General features: G+C 45.7%; 1 protein-coding gene across 5 annotated transcripts in view; it reads left to right on the top strand.

Moving 5' to 3' along the window:
- The first annotated feature begins 393 nt into the window (after nt 1-393).
- LOC119653580 (serine/threonine-protein kinase grp) overlaps nt 394-18,894 on the top strand; it is a 52,765-nt gene continuing 34,264 nt past the window's right edge. Inside the window, exons 1-2 of one of the 5 annotated variants that reach the window (XM_038058337.1) lie at nt 394-869; nt 14,326-14,564. In XM_038058337.1, coding sequence (XP_037914265.1) covers nt 14,482-14,564 — 83 coding nt within the window. In that variant the 5' untranslated portion in view covers nt 394-869; nt 14,326-14,481. Of the gene's footprint in view, nt 870-11,961; nt 12,325-12,563; nt 13,108-13,450; nt 13,906-13,944; nt 14,239-14,325; nt 14,565-18,894 lie in introns of those variants that run through there. The other 4 variants (XM_038058329.1, XM_038058344.1, XM_038058361.1 and 1 more) reach the window with 4 other exon arrangements.

Below are 18,894 nucleotides of genomic sequence, written 5' to 3' on the forward strand. Positions count from 1 at the left end.
GTTTAACGATTCGCCAAATAATTAATTATCGCACTTCGTCTATGACTTCCCGTTGAACCGCCATTTATAGCAACCTCACCGGAAACTACAGCTGATTCCAACGAACCGACGCGCTGCCACCTGTCCGCCACCCCTTGCAACGTGGATTCGCATCCATTTACGCGCTCATATGTTCGTTTCCCCTCAGCAATTCGATGTTTATCGATTTGACGCGGCCATTAGCCCTCCGTCGGAAAATCTCCTGCCGCGCGAACTCTAGATCCATCCTCTTCCCGCACAACTCCCCAAGTGCCGATTACGAGCGGACTGTTGCGCTGCACTCACCTCCACTGCGCGTGTATGTGTGTTAAGTGGTTTGACAAGCGCGCTCGTGGCCGGAATCCAAAAACAACGCAAAAACCTCCGCCGAGGGGTCGTGCGCGAAAGAAGTGCCCAAGGAACCTGTTGGCCGGCGGAGGAGCGGGGCAGGGCGCGGCCATGCACTTTTCGGGTCAGATTTTGCGTAGGCGGCCGGCGACCGGCGGTTCGGTGCCGGGGGTGGGATGCTACGTCGCTGCTGCTGCGACGAGGCGCGGAGGCGGTCGCCGCGCCGTGGTAGAGGCCGTGCAAGAACAAGAAGGGGTTGAAGCCGCCTGGAGTCGAGGCCGCGGAGGTTGCAGTGCGATTTGTCGATTGTCGCTCGGAAAGTGTTTGTCGGCGATGGAGACCGCGGGCGGCGCCGGTCTGTGGAAAAGGTGAAAACGGGAGCGAGTCCCGCCGCGATTTCTGTGAAAAGTTGGGACGGTTTTGCGCCATTGTGGAAGCTGCGGATTCCAGGATGCGGGGACGCTGATCCGGAAACTCAGGTCACGGATCTTTCTGTGATAAAGGTAAGTGGAATGTGCAGAATTGTCGGGAATTACGGGAAAATCAATAGTCGCACTTGCAATAGTTCCGTGACGGATTTTCCGTTTGGTGCCGTCTCTCTCTTGCAAGTTGTTGCGACGTGGAAAAGAACTGCCAGATCAGCTGACAGGTAGTTGCGAATTTTTTCTGGGTTTTTGGCAGTTACAATTTGAAAATCGAAAGCTTAATGTTTGCACTGCGGAAATTCGCTACCACCCAGACGTGCATGGATCGACATGGTTGAAAATTCATTAATTATCCATTTGTAGTCACTGCCGGTCTCTTCTTTAAATTTATCCCAAATACAAACGTGGATTCACATTGAATGCAGATGCCATTGTATTGTTAAAATGAAGATGAAGATTTTCTAATAATTAAAATAAGCAATAAGAATGGGAATTAAGAAAACACACTTTCAGGAATTCTAAAAGTACAATCGCTTAATACCCACAGAAACGTGCATGCGTTTGCAAGTAATTTAATGAATTTTAGACGGTGAGAGACCTGAAAAAGCATTCCATTGTTCTTGTCATGAGAGGAATGCAAGTTCTCAAATAAAACGAAAATGTTAGAATGGATTTTCCTAATCGCATTTGAAGTCGTGGAAAATTTAAGTTATTAAATGGTATCAACGCAAATTTTCTAGGGAATCAAAAGATGACCAAATATTAACGAATTGAGGCAACACGAGTCGGAATAATCTAAATCGCAGTCAATAGCATCCGCAAGGCCAACTTCTCGCAATTAACTGGGGCCTTATTCTTGAAGGGTTCAATGGCTGACTGTGGTCACGTGAGCGGAGTTTTAGATTCATTTGAAAGAGTGAAAAAGCAAATTTATAGAGTTCATGCACAGCAGTTGAAGTGCAATACAGGACTTATTCACACAGTGGGATAATAGCCTAAAGGGCTGTCGATGGCCAAAAGACCATCCTGAGTGTCCGGAGACGACCAGGAGGTGAAGGATATCACAAAAAACCTAAAAAAAGATGGCGGAATTGATCATGAAGGTCCGTCCGCAAATATTGAAGCCCCATCACAGCGCTCCGTCGTCACGTGCTTGCATGCCTCTGTTCTAGCCAGGTTCGAGAATTTGGGGGGGGGGGGAGGGGTCCTTTGAGCACTTCAGTCTATCACGTGTCCTTTCCGGTACGTGGGTCCGCACCGGGTCCTGAAGAATAAACACCAACACGGGTGGGGAAAAGGCGTGCGGATGGTGACGAATTAGAGGGGGTCCGGACAGGATGCAAGTTGTTGTAGAAAAGTTTCTCAAAGCTAAAATTAGTGAGTTAGATAAGAAAAAGTATTGGTTTTTTTGGTATTCGAGTGGTGTCATTCCTCCGATATTGGCGACATTGGGATCTTTCTACCAGGAGCGCTGGTTGTGGCGGAAGCTACAGTGCTTGGTGTGGCACCGGATCAGAGGAGTCCAGAGCGTGCTGAGCAGACGACGCAGTGTGGTCAATCGCAGTCAGGATTTGGTCAAAAGTTCAAAACTTGAGATCGATAAAGTCATCCACGTCTGGCATTCACTGCATCATTAATTTATGAACCCCTCTAATTCAAAGCCTACGTCGATAGGTAGAGCTCCAATTGCCGACCGCCACTGTCTTAATCCCAAGACGCCATGATAGGATTCTAACGTTTGCGGTGTTGTTGGCTGACCAACTAACGATAGATTGCTCCGAACACGTGAGTCAATCCCCAGAGTTTTAATTGAGCTTTATTTGTTTATTTTAGTGATTAAGTTGACTGGAAACGATGCACCACAGAAGAGGTTCAGTTTTTATTCACATAGAATTTATTATGAACCAAATTGCAAAATTGGATTAGGTGAATTAGACCGCGCCATCCTGGTTTTTGGGTATGTAATTATTAAGGGGGTCATCCCGTGTGTCGGATCCGCGGAATCGAATTTTTTTTTGCATCAATTGTATCTGGATATAGCGTAGAATATATTGGCAAAGTGATTTTTTGATATTCGAAGTCATTCGGAAATTATAGTGTTAAACACTTAATAAGTCACAAGCCAGATTTATGTCGATCGCCGTAATAAAGCGCGTATTCATCGGTCGGAATGACGTTCGCATGACTTCACTAAAAGGAGAAGAATTGAAGCCAAGGCTGCACATGTGTTTCTTTAAGAAACCTAAGATTTATGGACTACGTATAGCAGATTAATGATCAGTAATGATTTTATGGCTAAAAATCGGCTGCCACCATAGCCCAAAATCTATCCAATGAAATTCTTTGAAATTTTCACGACCTATTCAGAACATATTTCTAGTGTCCACAAACTAGGATAATTGGGATTCATTCAGTAGTTTTTTTTTATTCATTAAAGAAGCCTTACAAAAACACCAAAATTCACAAAAAGTTTAACACGGCGCCAAAAATTTAGCTTTTAATATTTTTTAATAATCCTAGTTTGCGGACTGTAGTTAAGTTTTGACGTTAAAATGTCGTTTGCTTGTTTTCTTTAAGATAATAGTAGCGCCCTCTAGCGTGGCAGCAGAAAAACACCTTTTTTTGGAGATGGGTGTATAAATTGCTCTCTCTCTTCAATAACCAACTATGCGATCGGTCTGGAAAAATTACTATGCACGCTCAAGATATTAGTAAATCTATGGTGAAAAATTTATTTGTATCTTTATCCAGTTATTCACAAAAAAAAATTCTGAAAAAATCCAAGAAAACGGCCTTATTTGTATTCTATTACTGATAGCTGGTTAGCACCAGACCCCACTTGTAGATTCCGTTGCAATTACAATAATTTTTGTTTTTCTTGCATGTGAACATACTCTTTGCCGAAATAATGGAGGGGTTTGGATTTTGTAAAGTGAACTTCACCTTTGGATCTTAAAAGGAGGAGGGTCTGAATTGCATGTTTCTTATTATTTTTTATTTATTATTTTATTACCTAATATCGTTCTAGATTCTTGATTTCGTTTCGTTTCCATTTATTTGTTTAATTTTTTTAAAAATATTTTATATATCAATTTGAGCCTTTATCATAATTTATTATTTTATCATTTTATACTTTTTCCTTTATTTGGTTTCTCTACAATTGTCTTTTCTTCTTTTTCATTTAATTGAGTAATCTGGCATGATTATTATAGAAATATATTTTATGATGAAAAATATCTGGACACTTCTGATTTGAAGACTTCCTTTTCCCCTAGTCCTCTTTAGCCCCTCAAAACTCACCTAGGAAAGGGGGATCCTCCAATATCATGGCCTGAGGATGTTAAGGCAGGGTGGAAACCTCAAAGGCCGCGCCTCACAATACATCTGAGGCAGAAGGAACATCGATGGGGGATGTGATCCATCGTGGAACCTCCTTTTTGAAAGGGCTCGATTTTTCGAAACTGATCTGCTTCAGAAAGTGAAACAGGTCTCGTTCTCAGAAAATGTGCAATCGGAAAATCTAAAAAAAAATCACAATGATGCATCTGTAGAAATCTAGGCCTCAAAATACATTTCGTTCCGATATCTGCACAAATAAAGTTAATAATATTATATTGCCATATTTTAGAAATTTACCGGAAAACCCCTGCCAACTTCAGGTATCAGCGTAGGCGATAATATCGGACATAATTCTGAAAACTTTGAAGGCAATCCATCTATTACTAAAAAAGTTATATACGGTCAAAGTTTCTCATTTCAGATAAATTTATTGCTCCCTAAGACGTGTATGATGTCATCATCATCTAAAGTAGGCTTATGTAAACGGCAGGGTCCATGGGGGTGTTTTAATAATAATAATAATCGTTTTGCGCAACAATCCATATTAGATCAGAGCCTCTAAGTGTGTTAGAGCACTTCATTTAAAACCGCAACAGTGCCCTAGAGCACACTATAGGATGCAATGTGGTCAGCATTGCGCTCGTCCGAGATTGTTACCCTGATTTGACTCAGATACTCATTCACAGCTGAGTCGGCTGCTATCCGACATCCAGTCACGATAAAAAATATCTCTGCCACCAGTGAGATTTGAACCGCGACCTTCTGCTACGATAACCCAACGGTCTAACCACTTGAGGCCTCCGGACACATGGGAATGTTTTAGTTTCCCTTTTTTGGCTTTTTTTAGTTATTTGCATATCAGCATCAATTGCTCGAGGTAGACATATGTATGTAGTAATGAAGCTTGCGGGTAGTAACCGTTATAATATACATGTATGTACCCGGTTACCAGCGGTTTTTAATTTAGGTAACATATATACGTACGCTTTTGCGCATGGAGTAAAGTAAAAATGCGTGAAGATGCGTTATATCAATTTAGATGCGCTAGGCTGTCGTAGCAGAAGGTCGCGGTTAAATCTAGCTGGTAGCATAGGGATTTGTTATCGTGACTGGATGTCGGATACCATTCAACTCAGCTGTGAATGAGTGCCTGAGTCAAATCAGGATAATAATCTCGGGCGAACGCGTTTCTAAAAATATGTTCCAACTCTCTCAGGATTTCTTGATAAACTTACACTCCCGAGTGTCTCTGGTCCATCAAGTTCTAGGAAGGCTGATTCGTCAATGAGAACTTTTGGTTTCACTGAGTTGAGTTGCCGGTCAAAGATTTGTAACGCTTGCTCTATAACATGTGGATTTCAAATTCTGCTTTCTATCAACATGGGCCATGTTCCTGGCTCCTACGCCAATTTAATTGAGTCCAATGCGAAGTGCCATCATCAAAAGTTAAATAAAAAATGTTTGACGCTTTCAATATTTCGTCTAGGAAAATGCGATCGTTCTTCAGATTTAAAGCATGTGGGTATTAACTTTTAATACCACTCGTCTTCTTCACCAGAACCAGACCAAGGTTTATGGCTCGGCAGGAGGCATTTGACATACAACATAATCGAAATGTCTGTGGTATAGTGTCATTGCCCATTTGATTTCTCCATATCCTTCGGCTAAATTAGCCCAGACCAAGTTATTAATGATAAACAAGTCGGGAAGCCGGGTATGAACGGTTTCCTGTTTCTCTATGTGAGGAACTTTGACGGCATGGCAATGGCATGCGCTTCAAACAATGAAAGAAGAATTGTTAGCAAATGTGAAGAAGTTCACCTAAGAGGGACACAAATAAGTCGGAAAACCGGAAGCTAAACGTTTGAGATTGTGTATTGCTTATATAAGCATATTTGAGTGGGCATTTGTATCCAGCTCGTAATGTTTATGCATTTAGTTTGTCAGACTATTCACTTTAGTATGATACTGACATTCAAAGTTTTAGAATGTAAGAAATTTGCAATTTGGACCTATTATAACTCTGTTACTAATAGTGAGATTTCCACCAAACTTGGTGTCATAGTGCTCTATAGTATAGCATTTATTACTGCGAAACTTGATGATTCTAGGATAACCTGAAGCGGGGTTCCAGTCAATTTCTCAAAAATATAACATACTATGAGCCACTGCCTCAGGGAATCAAAGAAATTTGGCGTCTCGAGCGGGTGGTTGTAGTTCCCATAATATTGTCAGCTACAGGTGTTATACCTAAATCCCTCACGGTTTACCTTAATGTCCTCGGACTTTAGCACAGTCTGGTTCAAACCATGCAGAAGTACACCATTCTGCCTACATGCTCGATGTTGCGGGGAGTTCTCGACGGATTCTCCCATTGACCTACCACCAGCGCCCCTTTAGTTTTTAAGTAGGTAGGATCATCCGACCCTAAATGTTTAGCACTTAGTAGTATTAGGTAAAATCCGGCATCTGCCGAGATTGTGACAACTAGGAAATAATCGTGGGCGCAACAATTCATATTGGATCAGGACCTTGAAGTGTGTTAGAGCACTTCATTCAAGACCGTAACGACACGTTACACTGTAGGAGGCAATACTATTATTAACTTTATTTAAACAGGTATCGACATGAAGAGTATTTTGAGCCCCGAGACTGCATATTGTCCTCGAGGCTGCAAAATTTGGTACATAAGATGACCTTAAAATGGTTTTCCGTTCAATTTCAAAAAGTTCATTATATACGTATGTTCATTTGGACAGATATCGAAATGGGATATATTTTGAGGTCTAAATTTCATATAATCACATCGCCATGATTTTTTTTGAGAATTTTTGGTTGCGTTGTTTCCGAACTACTTCTTGCTTCACTTTAAGTGTGTACATTTTAACCCCTTACTCGCGTATTTTAAAAGCTTCGTCGAAACTAAAATCTCTCTATGAAAGTAGTAATTGAGACCTTTTATTTGATACCCCCACGGATATATAAGGTGAAAAAAAGTTCCTTGACGAGTTTTGTGTCTTAGCCGAACAGCTGGCCTCATAAGTGTCAATGACGCATCTGTTGAGACCATGTTGCCACTGAAATATCATGTGTAGGAGTCTGTTCTCCTGGGATTCCGTATTAATGTATCTACTTCCAAGTTGCCCTCAATGTGGAATCTGATTGTTCCGTGATCTAAAATAGAATTTTCATCCGACAGCCTCCAATTCCCGGCCAAACCGCTCATCAGAGTGTTCCCGAGAGTTACGTCAAGTACCTCTGGCCTGGTACTGGTCACGAATGTTGGAGTGTTCTCTACGTTATGTGCTCTGCAATCAATGTCACTGCTTCGCCAGACCTCTTGGTGAGTGTTAGTATCGCAGAAGTTCGATGGTTTTACGGCTAATGCGATTTGCTGGAAAGGATGCTGATACCACGACTGCCTCTCTTTTTCCCTCGTCTTCCGGTAAAACTTGGACAGCCAGTTAGAAATTCTGAAAGACATATGTATCTTAAGTTTATATTGAGAATGTTGCAAGCTCTTGGTTTTCCATCAGAGGAATTCCAAATTATCTGCATACTTCCTCCTTGCAGACCACAAATCTGCCCCCGGTGCAACCAGGGCTCTTGAGCCAGCACTATTTCAATGTTATCCTTGGACCTTGCCCTTGCAAATAGTGCAGATGCAGCTTTTATATGGTGGATGTTTACCTGAGCTATTCTTCGATGCTGTAGCATTGTCCTCCTCCTTCGACATGGCACTTCGTTGTGCTTCGCCGTTTCGAAGGTCTAGACCAAGGTCGTTCAATTTTTCTTCTGTGGGCAGCAGGTCCACCTCCTTGCTCGGATCTGCCCTTTTGGCCGTTATGGCTTCCGCGATTCCTTCGGATAGGATTTCCACCCGGTGTGTCCTCCGAAGTATTCTTCCTTGCGCACGTCGACAGATATGCTACCAAATCTGTAGTTGATGAGGCAATTACGATGTTTATTACCTCCAAGGATCGGTCGTCTACCCCCGTGAGGGTTGGACTCTACCCTTCTCCTTGGTTCTACAAGCTCTCCATAACGGGGGTGTGGAGATCCATGTTTTGAGTGATGATGAGGCGTAGAGACTTCCCCGTCTCAATGGCTGCGGTTTTGGGAAGGTAAACCGTTACCTGGTATATTATCCCCAGCACATGACGATAGTTCCGTTCCCTTCTGTCCTGGCAATTTAGGAACTGTAGTCCTAAGCCAGTCCAGTGTGCCCTCCATCGCATAGTCTATCAGTATGAAACCTGGTCGAAAACTCCTTATTTCATCCTTCACACATTTTCATGACAATGAGATTTTCAAATATTTCCTGCTCCTCACGAGTAATTGCTCCGGAAGTATTTTCGGCATTATGACTAGTCGAATGCTCTTTACCGCATTAACATAGATATCAACGGGTCACCTGACTCCTACCGTCAACCCTGACCGCCTCGAGATTTTCCCTCTCTTGGGCTCGGGTTTCGGTTTCTTGGGAGCATTTCCCTCTTACCGGCAGATTTTCACTGCACCCCGTTTTTTTTTGGCCCTGATACTGAAAGCGTCGGTCTGTCCAAACCTTCTTAAGGGTCCACCCTGGTTTCAGGCCGTCCTTCAGATAGCGCAGATATCATTTAGCACCTGCACCACTGAGACCTGTCTCCTTCCTGACGTCCTTTGGTTGTCCCTGCTTGGTTATCGGGGACCTTTGTTAGTTGTGTTCTTCGTAGTAAGTCCACTGCTCCTGGCTCTCAGTACTACGAAAATTTACTTCCGCCTGATCAGCCAGTTTGTGTGTGGTCTGATTTGCTGTTTTGTTTTATTATATTCCTCATATAATTCCTACAAGTATGTGGTTAGGAGGTCCGCCGTGCCATACCCCTGATACGGAAAGGTGAATCTTACTCACTGAAGTAACCAAGAATCAGTGGGGCTCCGTTCGAATACAGTCACTCCTGACTGCAAACTATACAATGGACGCGATTCGCATGGGGGAGGTGTTTTTCAACTCCTCGGTCTAGATCCATAGCGTTTTGATAATAGTACCGTCACCTTGTACCGGGGATATTTGTCCCCACCCACTTGGTAGACGAGAGGCTCGAATTTTTGAGAACCACAGATAACCCCCAGAAGGAGAGAGACTAGTAATATTCTGCATCAGTCTACCCTGCAGTCCATTGCGTAACCCCTTTGTTGTAGTAATCTTGTTGATGTCGAATGAGCTCATCCATACTTGTTATGTCCGCGATGTTTGTTTAGTCATATGATTTATCGTAGTAGTGTCACATCGGAGCCAAAGTTCTGTTGAAACGTGGCTTAGTTCCAGAAACGCGCTATGAACGCATCTTCTAGTCGATGTTTGTATTCTGCGGGATTCCGTTTTGAATCTGAATGGTAGGTAAATTGGTGTGGTTCATTCATCGAAACCATACGACACCCAGCTTTTCCACCGCTGATGATTGACAACGTCGCCGACAAAATAACCAGGGGAAGAGCCACTCTGGTGTTTTTCCCGTCTGTCGTCGTTCCTCAGCATCTCTCTGACAATGTTGTCTGGAGAAAGCTGTGCATCAGACACAGCGGTAGGCGCCGCTCTTCATCAAGGGGTGAATCCTACCTGGCAACCGTTGAGCTTCTTTTCGAAACAACTCAACTCAGCTCAGCGTAACTACAGCGGCTACGATTGTGAGCTACTCGTCACGTACCTCTCCATTAAATACTTCTGCTTCTGCCTTGAGGGCAGGCCGTTCACTGTGTTCACGAACCACAAGCCTTACTTTCGCGCTTAAACAAAAGCCCGACAAAGCTTATCTTCGCCAACACACATCCAACACGTATTTGGAAAAGACAGCGTTGTTGCGGACGCTTTTTCTCGAATTACGAAGGTCACAATCCCCACCGCGATCGATTATACGGCAATCACCGAGCCGCAGAAAGACGAAGTAGGGCTTCAGAGCCTGAGGCAAACTCCAAATACAAGTTCAAGGAGTTTCCTGTCTTCAGACAAGGGACCTAGGCCATTCATTCTGGCCGATTTTCGCAAGGATCTTGCACACCCGGGCCTCAGGACGAACCGGTTAGTTAATGGAAAATACTTTAGACCGTCCAGGTACAAGGACATAAATTCTTGGTTCATATAGTGCATCGCGTCTCTGAAGTATAAAATCTGCAAGTACATAAAAATCAAGCGCTTCCATACGATCGACATCATTGGTTCTTTACGAGACTCGCACGAATACAAGTATTGCCTCACAATCGTCGACAAGTTTACGCGGTGGTCCAATCCAATGGAATGCTGGAACGTTGGCATCGGACACTAAATGCCGCCTTAATGGCGCGCGGCGTTCCTCCGTTGAACCCGCGTGATTTCAGTTGAAGGCGAAGTGATGTGGTGGCACATCGGAGACATGAGCCCCGACTACATTGTCGGTGATGAAATCGACTCCGCCCACGCACTGTCCTGCCGCCGACATGGCTGGCGGCCTGGCACGAAGCAGGCGTGCGAACTTCCGCGCTGCGGAATCTCCTTTTAGCTTATATATACTCTGGCATTGTGCTGCATGCCTCCTCCTGGTCTTTGAGCATTGTGTCAAATGGCGGAGTTTGTAACACTCGTCAGTAGCTTGACAATTTCCGCCGTTCATCGATACATAGAAGTTTTACCATGACTCAGTTCCTCCTAGGTACGAAGGCTAACCAGACTGTTGTTATTAGGTTCGCAATTGAATTTACGACAGTGTCCGCTGCAGCTCCACCTGATTCAAGAGTTTCGATGTGATGTGTTTATGGTCACTTGCCAAGAAGTCGTCCAGAATTCACAACCCATCAACCAACGGAACCAGTGATTCCGATGCGAAGTTTAAGTCGGTAATACTTCCTTCGCAACCTGGACGCCGAAGCGCTGGTGTAGTTCCGGTGTTTAAAACTGCGAGCTCTGTTCTTGCCGCCATTTTGATAATCTAGAAGGTAGCGTCCTCCAGAGCATCAAGCTTAAGTCGAAGATCCGGTATCGTCTTATTTGGTGTTAGATAGAAAGCATTAAGCCAGGAATTAAGAGAATTCTCTCCCCTCGATCTTAAGTAAGAACATAAGGCAAATACCGTCCCGAACCATCTAGTAGATCGGGGTGCCCTGAAGCTTGATCCTTGTTCCAATACGGTTTCCGTATTTGTTGAAAGAATTTCGTATGTCTCCAATTTTAATCTCACGAGTAATGGGAAACCAGTCAGCCCTCCAACAGGGCTACTACTATACGTTGTTACTCCCAAAGGTAAGGAAGGTCTCTGGAGGCGAACTGTTGAAATATAGAGTAACATTGCTGCAATTCATCCGATAGGCGTGTCGATTTCTTCATCTCGGCTTATGCACTTTTTTAAGGGAAAAAATGGATAAAGGAAAGCGATTGCTTATTAACAAAATCAATTAGCGGATATTCGTAGTTGACCTTGTGAGTCATTTACTTATCAGCAACACACGATACGCGTGGGGCCACATGCAGCTCTGCGCTTGGAACTCAGCTACAAGTCAACCTGGTGCTCTTGTTCTCCCACTCCAGCATCCGCTCCGAAATCCTTGTTAGAAAATTGGCTTATCTATTTCGAAGTCGGTGATCTACGCATTCCTTGCAAACTTCCGGTTGCGAAATTTTCTAGACAAAAAAGTCCAACCGTCACCAATTTTCGAAATTGCAACAGGTTCATCTGGCAACATCGCCCATGTTTCTATGTTTCATGGCATGAACATTTTCCCGCCAAAAAGAGAGAAATACCCTCAAGCACCGTGTGCCAGAAAGAGACGCCATCGTCGCCAGTGACTTTCCCCAGCTGCCACTGCTGACCGGCGCACAACCAACGTGCCCGGAGTTCCGTCGACGCGTCGTAAAAGTTGCGCCGCGCTGCAGAAGACAAGACGTCGCTTGCCATCCGAAAGAAAATTCAACTCCTCTGCAATTGCCGTCAAGCGGGTGGAAAAGTCCACGGGAAATTCGCGCGCTATCGGTGAAAAACAACTGTTTGATCTGTGTCCGAGGCGGCCTCGCGAAGAGTTTGTGCAGAGTCGGCGGGACGGAGCGAGTGCGGCGTGTTCGCGTGTGTGGAAAACCAGTTCTGACTTTTCAAATCAGTGCGCCGAGGCGACGAGTCAACGTTTTGGAATTTCTTGCGTGGACCATTTTGTCACGACAACGACGGCGGCGACACTTTTCTTGGTAATTCTTAATGTTTGCTCCCTAGCCCATGTCTCCGGGCCCCAGGTGCGGCGGAGCGCCCGACCCTGGCTGGAAACATGTCATTCACTTTCTTGTTTTTGGCGCAAAGCCTCTGCGGAGGCGCACCGGTGCCCCTTCTAATTGTGCATGCCTGGCCGAGGAAGCTCCACCGCCGGCCCATCGGTCACCGCGTCATTTTTCGCAAATTCGCGCAATTCCCGACGAGATGTGGAGCTCGCAGGCAGCCGCCGGTGTCGTTGGGACCGGAGATGGCTTCCAGGGGCAGAGGGCCCCGTAGTGACTTCGATTGTAAATCACTTCTTGCACTGCACGCTCGGTCCCACGTTCGTGCTCCAGCTTGCCAAGAGCCAGCCGCCAAACGATCGGGCGCGAACCTGAATACCAAAAAGTCGAGAGAAAAGGTAGAAAAAGACGAGGAAAAGTCGTCGCCGACCGCAACGACGACGGCGATGACGAAAAAGAAACAGCCAAAAAGTCGAAAACCGGACTTGAAGGTGGAGGATGGGAGCCGCAACACGGCGCAGCCGATGGAGATGGAGCAGCATTGGATGTTGGTCTTTTTGTCGACGTCGCGGAACGCGGAAAGTGCGGCCGGTCCGAGCGAGGTGTCCACGGTCCCACCGTCCGGTCTTTGGATGTCGGCCGGCCGCGAGCGCGAGTGCCGAATGTGCAAGGAGATTGCGTGTGGAGCCGGGAGCGCAGCCTGGAATGTCCTCCTCCAGTTTCCTTCGCGAAAATGGCCAGAATCCGTAAAGAATGGCGGTTAGTTGGTCGCCACATAAACACTCGGGAGTCAGCCTTGGAAGACGTACTCGCAGCACCAATCAACCTCTCCAAGACGAACAAGTGCAAGCGTGTCATGGCTCCAGCGCGACCGGTCCCTCAGCGCCCCATTTGCTACCAGTCGGGGCCATTGCGGCCACCTTCCCGCCGCCGGTCTACTTGCAGCGATTCTTTCTTCTGCTGTTGCGCTGATTCGCGGTGAAGTGAACTTTCGCGATATTTCGGTCCATTCAGTCGCTGGATTTTCCCCGTGGCGGGATGAATCATGGCACTTTTCTCCGGCGCCCGCCCGCCGCCCCCTGGAGTGGTCGAAATCTGTGCTACGCGGCTGCAATGGCCACGGTGTCGTGTCACCGCATACCTTCTTGCCTTTGTGCCACTTTCCTCGTGCAGGCGGTCAGCAGGTTCATGTTGCGCGGCGACAGTGCCAATGTCGCCCGGTGAGCACCTCCGCAACATCGCGGAAAGGCCACCGTCTTACCGCCAGGCCTGCAACCCAGTCGGGGCCCGCAGCACAATTTCTTCATTGAGTCCGTGTCCAAATCCCAAGAATTCACAGGTCCAAGTCGTTTTCGTCGTCCACGTCTCCGTGTTGTGTCTTCGCGTTTTTTTGTTCCTTTCGCTCTGGCCTTTTCTTCCACTTTTCTACCTCTCGACGGGGCTGCAGATCTCGGCACAGCTCATTTACCTTGCCTGGAACACGACACGGCGATGACGATGAGATTCCTTTTCGTTGATGACTTTTTTCCCGTAGAGCCGCCATCGCCGTTTGTTGAGGTTTGGTTCGATATTTCTTAAATAGTTTTTTGTGTACTTGTCCGAGACGTTATCGAACTGCACCAGGCCGGCTCGGTGTCCGGCCGCTTGGACCTGGCCTGCTGCTGCCGTGTCGAATAGCGCGCGCGGATCCGCTCGTAGGAATTTCTTGTTGCTAGGGAGGAACACTGCGACGAGGCTGTGGGTTGACTTTTTTCTTTTCATTTTGCGCTATAAACCCGCGGCCTGTATTCTCAGTCATTCATCTCGGCGGCCACGAGCTTTTGTGCGTTCCGGTGTCGGTGCTACGTTCGCGGAGTCCTTACCCCTTCACCTTTCGTCCTTGCTGCACGAGTAACGTCTCCATATCAAATTAAATATTGCATTTGCTCCGAGCCAGTGAAGTCACATTTCTAATTCGATTTCTTCCATTTCCAACAGATCTGCCTGCCGCCTGTGGATACTCCGGTTGTCGGTCCTGGTCGAATGAGGTAGCTGCGGTGGAAAACGAGACCGACAACAAGTGCCTGAAAACCGTGTCTGTCCATTGTCTGCCCCCAAAGTTGGAACGCGACGAGCGCCACATATGTGCGGAAAATGTCCTCGCAAAATGGCAGCAGTCGGGAGTTCGTGGATGGGTGGACGCTTGCGCAGACCCTCGGCGAGGGTGCATATGGCGAGTAAGTAGAGAGAATTTATTTTGTTTAATTTGCTTTATATTCTGTCCTCGTCCGGAACACTCGGCGAAATACATATGAAGGCATTAGACGCAATTTGAGATTCGGTGGATTCGCAACTGGAATTCTCGACCGAGAATTTGAAATTTGAGTAGTGAAAGTTATAGGTGTGCATGCACCTTCTAAGTTCCTTGAAGAAGCGTTGAATTGACCAAATGAATCCTATCTTTATTATCTGCACTAATTACAACCGTCCTTGCATAAAGTGGGGGAGAACAGTCGATATAAAACAATAAATCCAGCCAGATGGATGCATCGTTGATGGAAATACTTAATTCTCCGTATTCTGCACGCAGAAGACTCCATCCTTTACTGTGCCACTTGGATTGGCAAGTAAGATCCATTTTCGCCTACGGTGAGAATATCATTCAAAACCTAACGGCGTAGACGACGATATAGTGAAGTTTTCCAATTCGATTTCAAATTTGAGCCCCGAACAACATGCCTGGTATCTTCACATCAATGTTTGCTGGCAATCTTTATTGTTCCCGCAATGTTACCATGGTGTTGCGGCATTTGAACCGGCTTGGCTGGCATATTGATGCGACGGGTAAGCGTTTCAACCTTGCGCTGGAAAAAAACCAAAATAGTCTTGGCTAAAAAGATAATCCCGATTCTGCGTTCCGTGGTGATTAACAAGCCAATTCTAGAGTGAAAACCAACCTTGGATTAACGTTTAACTCAAGAATGGACTTTTTCGAGAAAACTAAGGTAACAACGGATAAAGCTGCAGCAGGAGTTGCGGCATTGAGTTAGATAATTGCAAACGTTGAGGGTGGTACCACTATCAGGATATGCATTCTTATGAGTGCGACGCAGTCCATTCTGCAAGAAGGTGCGTCATAGATGCTTTGCGCAAGTACAGTGAGTCCTTGAGGGTTTTATGTGAGCACCTGCCTGGATGACTTAATTCCACGGTCTTCTTAAGACACGGATTGATTTTGTGATCACAATCAGAACCCCGCTGTGACAAGCAACAACGGTACCAGTCTTTACTCAGTGCATGGCTTAGCATTCATATTGGCAAGACCTACCTAAATCTCTACCGAGCTAAGGAGTACGGCACCCATGCAACACCACGCCGAGGTCCGAAGGTCTTCTTGCTTGAGCATCACCAATAACCCCCATGAAGCTCCCACTAGGGGGCCAACCGCAAACAACCGAGCTGTACTATATCCCTGGTAAGGTTTCGTGACAAATTGCCACTTCAGATGAGTCCCCGTGCAGACTCGGGTCCGATCGCCCTAATTAGGCCTTTGGAGCATTCGCCTACTGCATCACGGCCGACAAGCCAAAGTGAGTACAGCGTCTCCCGGTGCCACCACTATGGAGGTTCTCCTCGGTTATTTAGTTTTGGTTTGGTCGACAGGGTTGCCGCTCCATCTTCCTCATCGCCACCTCCGAGCACCTTTGCGCAAGTACAGAGACGGGGGCTATTCGGGTGGCGACTATTTACGTACTGTCTCAGAACTGGCTCTAGTGACAATCGCGGGAATGATTCCCGTCGTCCTCCTTACTAAAGAACGGAAGAAAGGGAAAGGAGGCGGATGCTTATAAATAAGTAATAACAATTTTGAGTATCGAGAGGCTGGCAGACTGCAAAAATTGTAGAAAACTTAAAGCTGTAGCTGAACCGAAAACATGATCGCCACCTTCTAAGCGGGCATGGAGGCTTTCAGTCTTACCTGCACAAGTTTGGGAAGGCAAAATCTCCTGACTGCGTTTTGCAATGGGGCAGTGGACGAAGCCGGTCATACTTTATTGTGGGATAACATTTGGCAGCAACTTTGTACAGAAACAGGAATCTCTCTCCGAACAACATTGGCGGAAAGGCGCTGAAAACCGTCGACACATGGAAACGTGTGGGGCAGTAGATCTGCCTCTTGATTCTGGTTCTTTTTTGCCAAGAAGATTAGACTTGACCAGTAAAGGGGTCCGGATGACAGGGGGTTCTTTGCACTATCAAATTCGCTTACCCTCCTCCCGTTGATAGAGGGGCTAGTTCCCTATTGACGAACAGCTGTTTAGTTGGCAGTTCAACACACTTAGTGCATAAACCGCAATCGAAGTCATAAAACTCCGGATCAATCGCATCATGCAAAGCTGCTGGGCCAAGTTTGAAAATTCTAAAACTTCTAAAACAGCTTAATTTTTTAATAAAACGAAAGTTGAATTAAAAAAGTCATTAAGGTCAGCCAACATCTAAATGGAAAGGTTTAGGACGGAACCTAATTGAGGCTTCTTATCCCTGTTATCACGAAATTCATCATATCTGAATTAGCGTTTAGGATTCGAAAGAATGAAGCTTGTAATCCTCACATATAAAAGTGCCCAATATAAATATTGGGTTGGGGAAAAATAATGTCGTATTTGTGATCGAATTTTAACGCTTTATTTAACATACTCGAATTATCCGATTTAAGTCAAATATGCGCCGTTTTGTTCACAAAGTTGTTGCCATCTAGAAGGCAACTCCACTATCCCCCTCTTATAAAACCCCTCTCCTTATTTGCAAAAAACTCAGACAGCCAGTTTTCGCAAGCCTCTTTTGAGGCGAACTTAGTAGCATTAAGAGCGTTTTGCATGGACCGGAAGAGATGGTAATCACTTGGTGCCAGGTCCGAACTATACGGTGGGTGCGATAGGACATCCCATCCGAGCTCCCGTAGCTTCTGGCGAGTAATCAAAAATGTGTGAGGCCGACCGTTGTCCTGGTGGAACGGAATACCATTCCTATCGACCAATCCTGGCCGCTTCTGGTCAATCGCCTGCTTCAAACGGTCAAGTTGCTTACAGTAGAGGACCGAATTGAGGGTCTGGCCATAGTTGAGCAGCTCATAGTGGATGACTGCCTTCCAATCCCACAAAGCAAAACCTTCCTGGCCGTCAATCCGGGCTTGGCGATGGTTTGGGCCGGCTCGCCGCGCTTCGACCACGATCTTTTTCGCTTGAGAGTTCCACTTTTCATCACCAGTCACCATTCGCTTCAAAAATGGATCGAATTCGTTCCGTTTCAACAGTGCATCGCAGGCGTTGATTCGGTCCAAGAAATTTTTTTCCGTCAACTCGTGCGGCACGTAAACATCCAGTTTTTTTGGAATCCAATCTTCTGCAAATGGTTCCAAACGGCCAATCGAGCGAATACTCACATGCCGGTCTACTTAGATGATTTCGACGATTTTATCGGTTTCTAGGACGATTGGCCGACCAGTACGGGGTGTATCCATCCACTACACCAGACCCGATGCGATGAGTACAACACAAGATACGTTTAAGTATCTATTGACAAAATACGACGTTACTTTTTCCCCAACCTAATATTATAGAACTGTGGGAAGAGTTGTGCAGAAGAGCAGTGCAAGTTTTCGTATTGGATGATACCGATAGCAGAGCAATCATGGGCACAAAGTCTCAGCAACTCATAGCATTCAGCATTTTTTTTCAATAGGATCATGACTGCTTCCATCACGGTTCCAAAAGCTAATTAATATCACTTTACCGCCTTAAAGTCTAGTGAAGATATTTGAACCGATCTTTTATCGAATAACAGTCATTAATTGCTTCGATTCGGGTTAAAAAATGATGAGCAAGCGCGGACTTAAATGAAGCCTTGTTGATAATAATCATTGGTGCGACAATCCAATTGGATCAATGTCTTGAAGCTTGTTAGATCACTTCATTCAAACCGCAACGGTACACCACAAACTACAGTACCCTGTAGGAGATAACATGGTCAGCACTGCCATCGTCCCAGATTATTACTCTGATTTGATGGCCGCGTTCGAGAGAAGAATCCTAAGAATTTTTGGCCCCGTACATGAGGATGGATAGCTTACATAACGACGAAGTCTATGAGCGATACCATGACCGTCAGATTGTGGATAAAATCCGGCTCAATAGGTTATGGTAGCGAGGGGGGTCCTGCCCGGAAAATCTATAAGGGCAACATCTATGGTAGAAAAAGAAGACGAGGCAGACGCCAGACAGCTTTTGGGGATATCGAATTGGTGGACCTCCGCGCAAAACCGGGATGTCTGGAGTTCCTTATTAAGGCAGGCCTAGACCGGATACCGGTTGTTGCGCCGCTGATGATGATAATTTACGATTCGCTTAAAATTTGACAAAAAAGAATTCCAAACCAAAAATGTTGTAGGCGATATTGGACTGATCGAAAACTGATGGCGCCCAGCACTTTGAGGGTCATAATCACCATGAAACGAATCCCCTACCTCGAAATAGAGGAGGCCAAATAGGATGTATGTTTTATCGTAGC

The sequence above is a fragment of the Hermetia illucens genome, chromosome 1 (genome assembly GCF_905115235.1).
Source record: "Hermetia illucens chromosome 1, iHerIll2.2.curated.20191125, whole genome shotgun sequence".
NCBI classification, from domain to species: domain Eukaryota; kingdom Metazoa; phylum Arthropoda; class Insecta; order Diptera; family Stratiomyidae; genus Hermetia; species Hermetia illucens.